The sequence below is a fragment of the Aquarana catesbeiana genome, linkage group LG13, assembly GCF_042186555.1.
Source record: "Aquarana catesbeiana isolate 2022-GZ linkage group LG13, ASM4218655v1, whole genome shotgun sequence".
Classification (NCBI taxonomy): domain Eukaryota; kingdom Metazoa; phylum Chordata; class Amphibia; order Anura; family Ranidae; genus Aquarana; species Aquarana catesbeiana.
This window is the reverse complement of record NC_133336.1, coordinates 149,174,952-149,189,052: the sequence shown is the minus strand read 5'-3', so window position 1 is coordinate 149,189,052 and position 14,101 is coordinate 149,174,952. Positions and strand designations below refer to the sequence as shown.

The following is a 14,101-nucleotide window of genomic DNA, read 5'->3' as shown; positions in this document are numbered from 1 at the left end:
AAGGTAAATCAGATTCTCAGCACCAGAAAACCAGTACAAGCTTATGCTCATATTCATGCGTGTGTGCATTGCTCGCATGCTAATACTTCAAGGCAACTGGAATACTTCTATTTGTTTGTTGTGCTTGCATTCATGCATGCACTCGCACACCTGCACATATGAATTTAAGTGGGTACTTGGTGTGCCCAGTGACCTATTTAAACTGGTCTGTTACCATGAGCAGTTGCTAAATGGCTTTTAGCTTGTAACTGTATTCCTGAGACCCGATCCACTGAATCTGCTCACCTGTGTATGACCCAGCTTTCTTCTGGCCTTTGTCTTAGCTCCTGCATAACCTTGTTCATCTGCTTTATCTGACCTCGGCCTATTTACTGGACTCATCTTTGCCTGCTGATTCTGTACTGCACTGCCCGACTGTTACTGACTCAGTCCCTTGTTGCCCAGCTGCTGCTTGTCGCTGCCTACATACTGGCTCTGCTACCATCTCCTGCTCTGGTGCCAAGATACTTCAGTATTCTGTTCTTGGGACTGTGACCTCCAAATTCATCCACCTAAAGAGTAGACTTCGCCAGCCAGCTGCTCTCCGCGCCCTCACACTCTCTGTCTCCACCTTCAGGAGTGTTGGGCAGGAGGTGCAAAAGAGGCCTCCACAACATTCCAATCATCACCAGGTACGTGATACCATGCCACCAATTCCATTTGGAGAACACTCACAAATTACTGTAAACTATTCATGCCATGATTGAGATGTTCAATCTAGCAAGCACATCTCACTCCTCAATATCCATGCCTCTGTATATACAGTTCACTTGCCTGTTCCTCAGAATACAAATGTAAATACTATCTTCATGACCCCATATGAAGCAACCCTTTCCAATTATATGGATTAAGAAAAAAATTCACTTCCTCCTCCATTGCTCCTCCGCTGTACTGTAGTACGTATCTATGGTAACTATGGTGAAATAGCATGATCACTCTAGGCTGCTTGTTTTTGATTTCTCATCTCTGTCAAATATGGAGTAGATGTTCTGCTGTTCACTAATGGAAGTTACAAGCTCCCTGGATTTCTTGCATAGACAACAAGTATTTTTTTAGCTTATTTAAAAAAATGGTTTCAACAGCATAATAAACAGACCAAAAGAGACCAACTGAGAGACGTTTATTGTTAGGGCTTACATAGATTTTAGTGTAGTTTATTTACATAGTGGGTCTACAAGATAAGCAGACCTTGCATTTTTACAACACGTGCTACCGTTTTTTGTAGAAACAGTTCACAAAAATAAGATTTGAAAAGAAAAAAAAAAAGACAACACTTACGCTATAGGCCGCATCTACTATCATGTTATTGTGGCCAAAAAGAGTTGGAGGGGGTTTGTTATGGCCTTGACTGGTTTCCAAATTCTCACACCTCTGAAGGAATTTTGTGATCTCCATCTGAAGTTCAATAGTATTAATGTGCCTAGAAAACAATAATCAACAGTTTTGGTTATCACCTAGTGAAGTTCCTTAGTTTTAATGTGCCTAACAATAATCAACAATCTTACTTATCATCTAATGTACATTTTCCTTATGGAGTGAGGCTTTTCAATACAGTTTAATGTCACATTTTTGTTGCCTATTTTTAGAAGCAACTCCCCTTTAAAAGCAACAGTTTCAATATCATGGAGTACAGTACAGTAACATATTCACAGGCCTTGGGTTATAGGCTCATATGTGAGCCCTCAATTTTATAGTAAGCAACACAAAATAACTAGTAAGTAATAGGAGGGAGGGTGGTATGTTTCCTGTACTGTACTTTTTTTTTTTTTTACAAAAGGTAAACCTGTAAAGGTTTACCTTTAAAAAGTTTGTTTGGACCAGGCTGGTCAGACCATCAGACTTCTATCCTTCTATTATATTCTGCTTCTCAATCACTGGCTTTAAATGACATGACTATTGAAGTCCAGGTCTGCGAGGTTAACTCCTGGTTTACTATGACTTTAAATAGTTGGTCCAAGCTGGACCAAATTGACTATTTCATTTACTAAACAAATGCACCCACTGGGAGTACTGTACAAACTATATATAGCATGAGCTACATACAGTATACAATGCTTCCTTCTGGCAATGGGATGGGGACTTACCTTACCATTACCAGAGAAAAATAAATAATTTGGGTTAGGCTGAGCATTGCTCAGCCTTTCATTGCCAGCCTTTCTCAGCCTTTCCATTGCCAGAAGGAAGCATTGTATACTGTATGTAGCTCAGCCAATAAGATGGAGGCTTTGTTCTGGGAACAGGATGGAAAGTGAACTAATGTGAACCTAATCAAGCACTAGTTCAAGCTGTTAGAAGTCCAATAGCTGATGTGGGCTATGCTCATGGCATTGTCTGACTGCACCCTAATTGGGTGTCCCCGCAGAAGGGGGTTGCAGAGTCAGAGAGAGTGATTTATATCCTTCTGAGCTCCAGGATGATGATGGGGAACTTGCCTTCCTCAGATGACCATGTTCCCTGGACCATGAGGAACTGGAACACTCCTCCCATGTGTAAAAGACTGTTATCTGTTATCACTTTCCAGTGATGAGGAAGGAAAGGTTTCCATACAGTTAAGGCTGGGCAGCAGATCCACCAAATTAAGGAATTCTTTCGACTTTGTGCAAGCAAAATTGATGGTATTTGTTGAGCAATTTTAAGTCAAGACTGGATGAGTATCTCCGTTATACTTTGGTACCATGAACTCATTTGAATAGAATCCTTTGAGCAATTGTCATTCGAAGTGTGAAAGCGCTGAAAGCTGAAAATTGTCCTGCACAGGAAGGGGGTGAAAGTATCCAGTATTGAAGTCATTGAAATCATTAAACGTGTGCAAAAAGATGCAAATATGGTTTTGGCAGTGAAAGGGTTGAAGCCCCACCGGCTATTGTCTTTTTAACATTTTTGACACTTTTTTGTGAAATGGTAGGGGTACATCTACCCCATTACCAATTCACACAGGGGGGCCGGGATCTGGGGGTCCCCTTGTTAAAGGGGGCTTCCAGATTCCGATAAGCCCCCCCGTCCGTATACCCCAACAACCACCGGGCAAGGGTTGTGGGGAAGAGGCCCTTGTCCCCATCAACATGGGGACACGGTGCATTGGGGGCTACCCCAAAGCACCCCCCCATGTTGAGGGCATGTGGCCTTGTATGGTTCAGGAGGGGGGGCGCTCACTCTAAGGATTTTGAGGGGGACCCCCACGCCATTTTTTTTTAAATTTTGGTTTGAGGTTCCCCTTAATATTCATACCAGACCCAAAGGGCCTGGTAATAGACTGTGGGGGAATCCCATGCGTTTTTTTCAATGGTTTTTATGTGTATTGCCGGGACCAACAATTCATTAATAGCCGCAAATACTTTTAAATGACTTTTTTCCTTTAGAAATGTCATTTTGCTCTCGGACTGTTCTAAACACGGGAAACATGCGCCACTTTACAGGCATACTATAGACACCTCCCAGGTACGAAATTTAAAGGAATATTTCACCTTTATTATTTCACTTTAAGCATTATTAAAATCACTGGTCCCAAAAAAACGACCGTTTTTAAAACTTTTTTTTGCATTGATACATGTCCCCTGGTTTCAGGACCCAGGTCCCCAAACACTTTTTATGACAATAACTTGCATATTAACCTTTAAATTAGCACTTTTGATTTCTCCCATAGACTTTTAAAGGGTGTTCTGCAGCTTTCGAATTTGCCGCAAACACCCCAAATTGTTCACTATTCGGCGAACGGGCAAACAGCCAATGTTCAAGTCAACTCAAGTTCGACTCGAACATAAAGCTCATCCCTATTAACCATTGATTGCTTTGCAGTTACGCCATTCAGCTGCAGCACTGATCTGTTTATTCTGACAGCATTAGGGTTTGCTTTCACAATACATAAATCATTGACTACAGCACTACAGTATTTCACCACCGCAGTTAAAAAAAAGAGCATATATGGCGAAGCATAGGGGCTGCGGATCACCCCTATGCTTTGCCATACATTTTTACACTTTTTTGGCACAGATTACAATAAAAAAAGTTGTTTTATTGAGTTAATGTTTTCTTGTTACTGTGTTTTATTGTTAACCGTTGCTTTGCAGGTACGCCATTCAGCTGCAGCACTGATCTATTTATTCTATCAGCAACAGGGTTTGCTTTTAGCATACGTAAATCAGTGACTACAGCGCTCTAGAAGGTGAGCATATATGCCGATGCATAGGGACTGGGGTGGACAGAGGGCGGATCGCCCCTATGCTTACGCATATATTTTTTTCACTTTTCTTGGCAGAGACTTCTTTATCCACATCAATTGACCCCATTGGCTGAACGAAAAAAAATGAACATTGCATGTATGCCCATCATTAGAAGTGGATGGATGCAGGGAGGTATATTCAAATGATGGATATACCACACACTTTTTCTGGCAGAGATTTCTTCATGCATATCGATCGATGTGAATGGAGGAATCTGTTAAAAAGACAATAGCCGGTTTTTGACAATTCCTTTATTAATATCATCTTCTTTCCCCGCTTCACTCGTATACGTAAACGGGTGACCCCGCCCCCTCTGACACCACGGGGAAAGCCATAGGGAAGTCCCAGTGCGTCAGAGGGGGCGGGGTCACCGGGGGCGGGGTCACCGGGTGGCCCCGCCCTCAGCTATATAAGAGCTGTCACAAGAACAGAAGCGCCACACAGTGGGAGACTCCCATTGAGGTGGATCATCCGGAGGATGAAGCGGGGAAGATGCCGGAGGATGATGCAGGAGGAGAAGACAGGAGGAAGAAGCAGAGGAAGATAGAGGAAGAAGCGGGGGAAGAACAACATGGAGGAAGAAGAAAACCAAAGGAAGACCAGAAAAAGCAGGGAAGGAAGAAGACATTAATAAAGGAATTGTCAAAAACCGGCTATTGTCTTTTTTAACATTTTTGACACTTCTTTTGTGAAATGGTAGGGGTACTTGTACACACGGAAAACATGCGCCACTTTACAGGCATACTATAGACACCCCCAAGGTACGAAATTTGAAGGAATATTTCACTTTTATTATTTCACTTTAAGCATTATTAAAATCACTGCTCCCAAAAAAACGACCGTTTTTAAAACTTTTTTTGCAATGATACATGTCCCCTGGGGCAGGACCCAGGTCCCCAAACACTTTTTATGACAATAACTTGCATATAAGCCTTTAAAATTAGCACTTTTGATTATTCATGTTCGTGTCCCATAGACTTTAACAGTGTTCGTGTGTTTGAACAAATTTTTTGCCTGTTCGCATGTTCTGCTGCGAACCGAACCGGGGGGTGTTCGGTTCATTCCTAATGGTTAACAATAAAACACAGTAACAATAAAACATTACAGTATAGTATACAGTAGAGTAAAACAGTAAAAACAGAACAATAACTCAATAAAACAAAACTTTTTTTGGCTTTTTTTTAAACTTTTTTAACACTTTTTTGTAACTGTAAAAAACTTTAAATGTTCCAGGCTAGGGTCTCTCAAAATATGATAGCCATCTAACATTTCCGAGACCCTGTGTGAATGTGTGCCCTAGACTGTGCCATGCTGTACCCTATACTAATAATCCACTAGTGGGGGGCGTGGCTTGATGGTGGAGCAAGCGGACATGTAGAGACACCGCTCCGGCTCATGAACGGTATCCTACAGCGATCCTAGGTCCCTTCTCCTCCGGAACCAGCAATAAACTACTCCCCACAGCCGTGGGTACATTTCAGGCTAGCGTCCATGGTGAAATACGGGCCACCCGCGCCAACATCCACGGCGGGACAACTGACCCGATTCAGATGGCAAGAGGGTGCAGAGACACAGGCAGAGTGTCATGACACACTGCAGCCATCCTCCTCTGCTCCTCACAAACAGCCTGCAGCCCTGGTGAGTGACTCTGCCCCTGCCCTGTTTGATACACAACATGACTCCCTGTAACCCCAGGACTCCCCCCTGGATAGTGAGGACGGCCAGGTCCCTGGTTCCCCCTCTGCTGAGCCTACATTAGCCACTATCATGCTGGCTATACAGGACTGCAAGGCCTCCCTTTCAACACAGATTGCATCAATCTGTATGGACTGTTCCCTATTGAAGCAAGGAGTGCAGAACCTGAGAGATAGAACAGGGGCCAATGAAGAATGTGTAAGCTCCCTAGAGGATGTTGTGCACCCCTTATCTGCCGCTGTGCAGGATCACACAGGTGAAATGGCGGTTCTCCGCACGAAAATTGATGATTTGGAAAATCGCTCGCGCAGGAACAATCTCAGCTTTGTGGGGTTCCCGGAGCGAGCAGAAGGCTCTCACCCACAGAAATTCTTGCATACCTGGCTAAGGCACAGTTTTGGTATGGGTGCACCCTCCTTCTCCTATATTATTGAGCATGAACACTGTACCCCTCCGTGTCCCCCTACTGCGGGAGCCCCCCCACGTTCCATGATTGCACAGATCCTTAATTTTCAGGATGAAGTTGCCATTTTTCATCTTGCCAGAGAGAAAGGTCCTCTACAATACAATGGCAATACCATCTCAGTTTACTCTGACTTTTCAGCAGACGCCCAACGACAACGCATATCCTTTGCAGCGGTGAAAGCCTGCATACGCACTGAGGGTCTCTCCTATGCCATGCTTTTCCCCGCAAAGCTGCGTGTTATCCATGATGGCAAAGCTCACTTCTACACCAACCCTAAGGAAGCCATGGCTTGGCTAAACGATCGCTATGGAGCTCTGCCACGGCGCAGGGCTGTATGATTACAGGTGGCCAAGCTCCATACGCACACCTCTAGGATACCTTATTGCAATTCAACTACCCCTTGCCTCCATGGACAGATGGAGGTCATGCATACTTTGCCTTTAAATGTTGTCTATGCTCCTCAGGATGACTGACGCCCCTCCCCCTGATGTTTACGGAACTGGTATCCTAACATCTCCAGCCTTCCCAGCCTGGACCTCTTAATAATCATCAGGGTCAAGCTCCCTCTGCTGCAGACAGTATACCGTCACTCACACATCCTTCCAACTGCAAATGTTAACTATCTTTTTTTTTTATTGCTGCAGAGGTTGAGGGGGTGGGGGGGGGTCAGCCTGTCAGTGCTCAGACCATACGCCGCACACTGCATCAAATTAGTCTGCATGGCTGTCATTCCAGAAGGAAGCCTCTTCTAAAAATGATGCACAAGAAAGCCTGCAAACAGTCTGCTGAAGACAAGCAGACTAAGGACAAACCAGGTAAATGACGGGATAATCAGTATTAGACAGGGTAAAAAATATTGCCCATATGTTACAAATGCAGATAAAATTTATTATGCATCTTTCCTAGCATTACTCAACCCACTTACTGTAAGTGCAGAGCAACCTAGACACGTTGCCACCAACTTGCAGTACAATGATGCAGAGAACAGCAGTGGCTATATAAAGTAATCACATCAGCAATACCGAGGATAGCACTGAGAGCCATCCAGTCCCGGAGAAGAGGTGTAGTGAAAGAGGATGGCGACTGTCACAGGACCAGCCAGAAGACATCTTAAAAATAGTATGTGAATCAAAAAAACAAAAATTAATGTGGTAGAATTCGTGGGGAGGGGAGGGGGGATAGTGCTGGGTTGGCACGGATTGGGTTTTGTTTGGGGGCTCTCAGTTACCTCCAGTGAGTCAGTTATACCAGGGAAAATTAGTATTTTTGGAATACTAATTTTTTAGAACATGGACATAGTCCATCACCTGATGAACCAGAATTAGTTTATGGATGTGTTCTCTCCCGTACAGACGCAAGTGTATATATTGTTCCATTAAGACTCGCTTGCCACTTTTGGTTCATGAAAACGGCTTTTTCGCCACGTTAATTCTCTCATGTCTAATAAGAGCCGACCTCCAAGCAAAACATCTTCCACATTCAGAACATGAAAAAGGCTTTTCGCCTGTGTGGGACCTCTGGTGTCTAACGAGTAGTGACTTAAAAGAAAAATATTTCCCACAGACGGAACAGGTATAAGGCCCCACCCCCACATGAGATCTTCGATGCAAGATGAATGGTCCTCTCTGGTCGAAACATTCACCGCATTCAGGGCAGTGAAAAGGCTTCTGAGACATGTGAATCCTTTCATGGATGATCGGATTGGACCTCTCACTGAAATGCTTTCCGCATTCTGAACATGAATAGGGCTTCTGCCCTGTGTGAATTCTTTCATGCCTAACAAGTGCCGATTTTTGAGCAAAACATTTCCTGCACTCGGAACATGAATATGGCTTCTTCCCTGTATGGGTTCTCTGATGTCTAATGAGGAAGGCTTTCCAAGGAAAACATTTCCCACATTCAAAACATGAATATAGTTTCATCTCTGTGTGAGTCCTCTTGTGTGAGAGAAGGTCCTCCTTCTGGGTAAAACATTCCCCGCACTCTGAACATGGAAAAGCTTCACCCCCTCGACGAGCTGTATGAAGAGTGCCTGAAGGCAAGTGTTCAAGAAAAAACTCCCTGTGTGTTAACGGATCAGGTGATAAATGTGCATTACGAAATACTGGATGGAGATTTTGGGGAATGGGCTTTTCTATTGGGTAATCCAGCATAAAGTCATGAGCTTCTATTTCACCATCTGGAGAGGTTAGTGGATCGTCCTCTATATTAGTCCATATATAACGTCCATCTCTGCCAATCTCTGGCGGACTGTCTTCCTCCTTGCATTGCTCATGTACCCTCACATACATCTCTTTACCATCTAGAGTTTCCACTTTAATCATAATTAGGTCTTCACCCTGATGATTCTTTGAGATCTTGTGATGTTCCTGTGTGGAATCCTCGGAAATCGCAGGACTGAGACATCTCTCTGGGGTATTTCTGTTACTGGATCCAGCAGGTGATGTGAGGGGCGGCTGGTTCTCCATCATGAAGTCCTTGTAGAGATCCTTGTGTCCTTCTATATACTCCCACTCCTCCATGGAGAAATAGACAGTGACATCCTGACACCTTATAGGAACCTCTCGTCAGCAGCTCAATGATCTTCAGAGTGACATTTAGAATCTTCTTGTCATTGCTTCTTTCAAGGTTCAGGGAGGGCAGTGGAGGCTCCATGATGGGGGTGTGGTGCCTGTTCAATCCTCCTGACCAACAGGGGCGGCTACTGGGTGTCACATGTTTGACAGAAGTCTTTTCACTACCGTGTAGTCCTCTCCAGTCAGCAGGTAGATGATCTCCAGGGTGAGGTTTAGTATCCTATCAGTTATGATCTTCCTTTCCTTTTCTACTTTCTGTGAATCAGTCATGACTAATGGTTACGTACAAAAGATCTTCGCAATGAGATTTCAGTGGAGATAATCCAGTATTGCAGTAAAATCAATATAGGGAACACCTGTTCCAGCAGCCTTGCCAAACTCCAGACACCCACAATAAGCAGAGCAGGGCACTGATGTTAACTATCCTAAAGCTGGACCACTTTAATGCTGAAACATTTTTTCTCCCTCCTGTTGTGTTGTTTGGGAGCCAAGCCAGACGCCACAACACCCCCACACCAGTTGGTGGCAAGGCCATGGAACAGTTCTCACTTCTTTTGAGTGAAGGATTTTCTCGGTTCAGGGATCAAAGGCTCGCTATGTTTGGGATGGCCGAGCGGGGAGGGTGGTATGGGGTTTTTCATGGACTTCCTATTTTTTTTTCTTTTTTTGGTTGTTCTTGAATGTTTTTTTCTTGTACTTTGGTTTTTCATGTGTATTTGTGCTTCCATTACACTGAATAGTGCCTTACACTTGCTATTATATGACTATGCTCTTATATATCCTGGGTGGCATGGCATGCAATGTTATGTCTCTGCCGTCTGCCCCCAGAATATCCATTATGTACTGTTTGACTTACCATGGCCAGACCGCTAAAGATAATTTCCTGAAATACTAGAAGTGATCCCTAGTATTTTCCCTAGTATTTTCGGTCTTGAAAAAACATCCCTCCAAATTATTTGTCTCCAGGAAACACACCTGGCTGACTCTAAAATAAGGTCCCTCAAGCGACCATGGTTAGCTCAATCCTTTCATGCTACCCATACAGCTTACTCTAGAGGGGTCTCTGTTTTGTTGGCCAAATCTCTCCATGCAGACGTTTTGCAGATTAAAACAGACCCAGAAGGCAGGTATGTCGTACTTATAATCCAAATTGCCTTTGTGACACTCACCCTAGTAAATGTTTATATACCCCACGTTTTCCGCAGATGTGTTGGTAAAACTGTCACTTATGCTATTATCTAGGCCCCCAGGCCCACTGCTGTATGTTGGGTGATTTTAATGCTGTAATGAGTCTGGCCATAGACCGCATGGGGGGAGGGGGCAGATCCTTCACTTCCTTTACCGACTGGGCCCAGGTTCATGGACTTACTGAGATATGGAGATGGAAACACCCAGATATGTATCACTATTCTTGCCATTCAGATTCTTTCCACACCATGTCTCGCATAGACCTGGCATTTGGTACACAAGATATTCTCCCAGTGGTCTCTAACATATCCTACTTACCTAGGGGTGTATCGGATCATGCCCCCTGGCCGTGGATCTGTTTCCCACTAGTTGGAGGATGAGATAGTACAGGGGGAATGTAAGAAGGGTATAGTGAAATACTGGGAAGAACTCGGGCACAGTGGACCCGCTTATGGAATGGGAGGCCTTTAAGACCACGTTGCGGGGTACTTTTATGTCCATTACTGGCATTCTACTTAAAAATACCCAACAGCATACTGTGGAATTAGAGACAGCTATGACATCTGCTGAAACTGCTTATGCCTCTGACCCTACTCCAGTTAACAGGGATACTTGGTTGCAATGTCCTAGGGGATATGAGCTCCTCTTACTGGACCTCACAAAAAACGCATGTTACACACCGCCCAAAAATCTTTCGAACATGTTAACCAGGCTGGCCGCCTCTTAGCTTATTTGACTAGACCTGAATACTCCCCCTATTTCGATCCCGCGGATTATGACTGCACAGGGACAGATTAGTGACACTCCTAGGAATATCATGGAGACATTTCTGGACTTTTATAAAGACCTGTACTCATCCAGAGCAGAATACACTGACTCCCAACTAAATGACTACCTGGCCCAGATAACTCTCCCCTCCCTTTCGACTGAAAGCTGTGGAGACTTAGAGGCGCCTCTCTCTGTTGAGGAAATCGCAACGACCATTTCACAACTAACGGCACATAAGACACCGGGCTTAGATGGCTTCCCTGCTGAGTGCTACTCCCAGTTTCAACACTTAATATGCCCACCTCTTCTGCATATTTATAACAAGACCTTGAACACTGGAATCCCCCCCCCCCTATGAGGGAGGCATTGATTATCCTATTACTGAAGCCAGGCAAGGATCCTCTTAAATGTGACTCATACCGTTCAATTTCTCTGATTAATGTAGATGTTAAAATCCTTGCCAAGGTCTTGGTCAACCATCTGAACTTTGTGGTTGCGAAACTGGTCAGGAGCGATCAGGGAGGCTTTATACCTGGCAGATCTACGAGAATGAATATCTGTAGACTGTTCCACAATCTTCAATATCCCCATGACTGTACACCTACCCTGGCCATTGTGTCCTTGTCCTACATATGTAAGGCCTTTGATAGTGTGGAATGGTGTGTTGCGTTTGATATAAAATATAATTTTTCTACAAGACTCATAGCATTCTGGTGTCACAGAGACAGACTTTCTTAAACAAATGCTGGATACAATGGGTATTGTTGTATTGTTACAGTTTTCAACAGACTATTGTCTCTATTGGTACAGTACACAAGAAAGAGATTTAGTTGTTTGAGGTCTTTTTCAGCTCTCAAACTGAAAGAATGACTGTTAGATTACTGTCAGGTGTTGGCTTGATTAGACAATGGGTACGTAGAGTTTTCAACAGTCCATTGTTTCTACAGTTACAGTAAACAGGCATGTTTTCTGTTGTTTGGTATCTATGGCAAACAGCCTGACACATAAAAGGGGTGAGTAGGGAGAGACACAGACACACACACACACCATCATGCTGTAACATCTGACGCCACTCATGATAGAAGAAACTTGCCTGATGCTCCAGGAGAATCGTTGCCAATGGAGATCACGAACATACAGTAACAGAAGATAAGTAACCTTTAAGTATATTTGTACTATAATAGACCATAGGCTGTTCAGTTTGCTAGGCATTTTGCTTGTTATAGATATCTGTCAGTCTTGTATTGTATTCCTAAGATTGTAATAGTTTTGTATGTACAGCATCTTTGTATAGTAAAAAACACATTTACACACTGCAGAAATCTCAGCTTCCTTGCTTATACCACAGAGTAACCTTGCTAGATAAATGCAAGCAAAACATTTGGGGGCTCGTGCCGTGGTCTGTGCTATAGTTCAATTGAAGCAGGCCTGTTTTTCTGTAGTGTGTTGTGTAGCTTGTGCTAGGTAAAATGCTGCGTAAGCTGTTTAGGAAAAGCAAGGCTGCAGAGGGTTCTGGTGGCCAGAAGGAAGTGTGCAGCTTACCTATCTGGGCCAGAGACAATGAGTGGGAGCCTCTTGCTAAAGAATTTGTGAAGTATGCTTCTCCATTGAAGCTGACTTGGGGTGATAAAGTCTCAGATCATTTTGTAGATTTTAGCCTTAAGGGGTTGGAGTTAAGTAAAAAAGAGGAGAGGACAGTGTCCACAGTGGGCTGGTATTTCCTTAATGCTATTTACACTGAATCACAGAGAAGGGAGAAGGCAGAGGCAGAGGTTAAGGTATTAAAAGACCAGCTAGCAGTTGCTTCAGAGTGTGTGCGTTCAACTGCTAGTCGGGCTGATGATTTGCAAGAGCGGTGTGCAGCCCTCATGACCAAATCAATGAATGTCTTAAGGAAAAGGAAGGGCCGTAAACCTGTTAGGAAAGCCAGGGTACGTGCCATTGTCACATCCCAAAATTGGGATTGTGAGGATGTGCTCTCCTCAAATGATAGTGAGGATGAGGAGATAGAGTTTGATATTTCACATGATGATCTGCTAGTGCGAAAGAAAAAGTATGCCAGACCTCTCATTACTAAGCATAGAAAATGGCAACATGATATAGAGGGTATGGCAGATGGGGAGGTGCATTATCGCAACCCCAGAGATGTTGAATTTGAAGAAGTACAGGAGTTTACACAAACTGAACTCCATGAGCTGGCAAAACAATACAAACAAAGGTCTGGGGAACCCCTATTGACCTGGCTCCTACGCTTATGGGATGAAGGGGCGGACAGTGTTGTTTTGTCAGGTAAGGAAGCAGTGACTATAGGAGTGTTAACCCATGATCCACAATTGCGTCAGGCAATGCGAAAAGCCCAAGAGTTTAGCGTGAATTTTTCACTGTTAGACCTTGTGAGAGATGGAATAGTCCGAGTATACGCTAGTCCTACTGACCTGGATAATACCTACCCCTGGAGGTCAATAGGAGAGGGTATTTTCAGGTTACGTGAGATGGGTTGTATAACTGGATTAAATATGTTTCCAGAATGGATGGGTCCAGATATGGAACCCTTTACGTCTGCTCTGCGCTCTAAGCTGATGAAGTCTGCGCCATTTAATCTCAGGGCTCCATTATTGTCCTTGTTGTGAGGCCTGGAATTAAATAGCAAGATTCATGAAGCCACAACCCTTTTAAACCAGTCGGGGGAGCTAGAGGAGACTAAAACAAAACCTGTCAGGGCAGTAGATAAGGTCAAGGCCAGACAGGAAGAATACAAGCAGAAAAGAACAGAGAAGAAAGGGAATGGGATAGAGAAGACAGGAGGTCAAGAGAAAACCAGGCTTGTTATTTCTAGGAAACAAATGTGGGTGGACCTATTAAAGGCAGGAGTACCTAAAGATGAGATAGATGGCATTTCTACTGCAGAAATGCTGAACAGGTGGAAACATTTAGTAGGGAAAACTGTCAGGGTTAGAAACACTACTCCTAGTGAAGATAACATCAGCCTGGACTTAGAGAAAACAGAACAGACCCCTCCTGTTAGCCCCAAACCAATTCCCAAAACTGAACATGAACCCAAACCCAAATCCCTTTACCCCGGGGAGGAATTAGAGAGAATCAGAAAAGGGGATTGGGAGGTTCCTTATCCTTTATGAAGGGAAGGTGAG

At 43.9% G+C, this 14,101-nt stretch overlaps 1 protein-coding gene and 1 pseudogene across 1 annotated transcript in view; both read right to left on the bottom strand.

The window, feature by feature from the left end:
- ZFYVE26 (zinc finger FYVE-type containing 26) overlaps window positions 1–14,101 on the bottom strand; it is a gene marked incomplete in the record, with an annotated part of 1,901,467 nt that overhangs the window by 273,454 nt on the left and 1,613,912 nt on the right. The window contains 1 exon segment of the mRNA XM_073610828.1: window positions 1,318–1,459. Coding sequence (XP_073466929.1) covers window positions 1,318–1,459 — 142 coding nt within the window.
- LOC141117535 (gastrula zinc finger protein XlCGF66.1-like) lies at window positions 7,695–10,479 on the bottom strand (annotated as a pseudogene).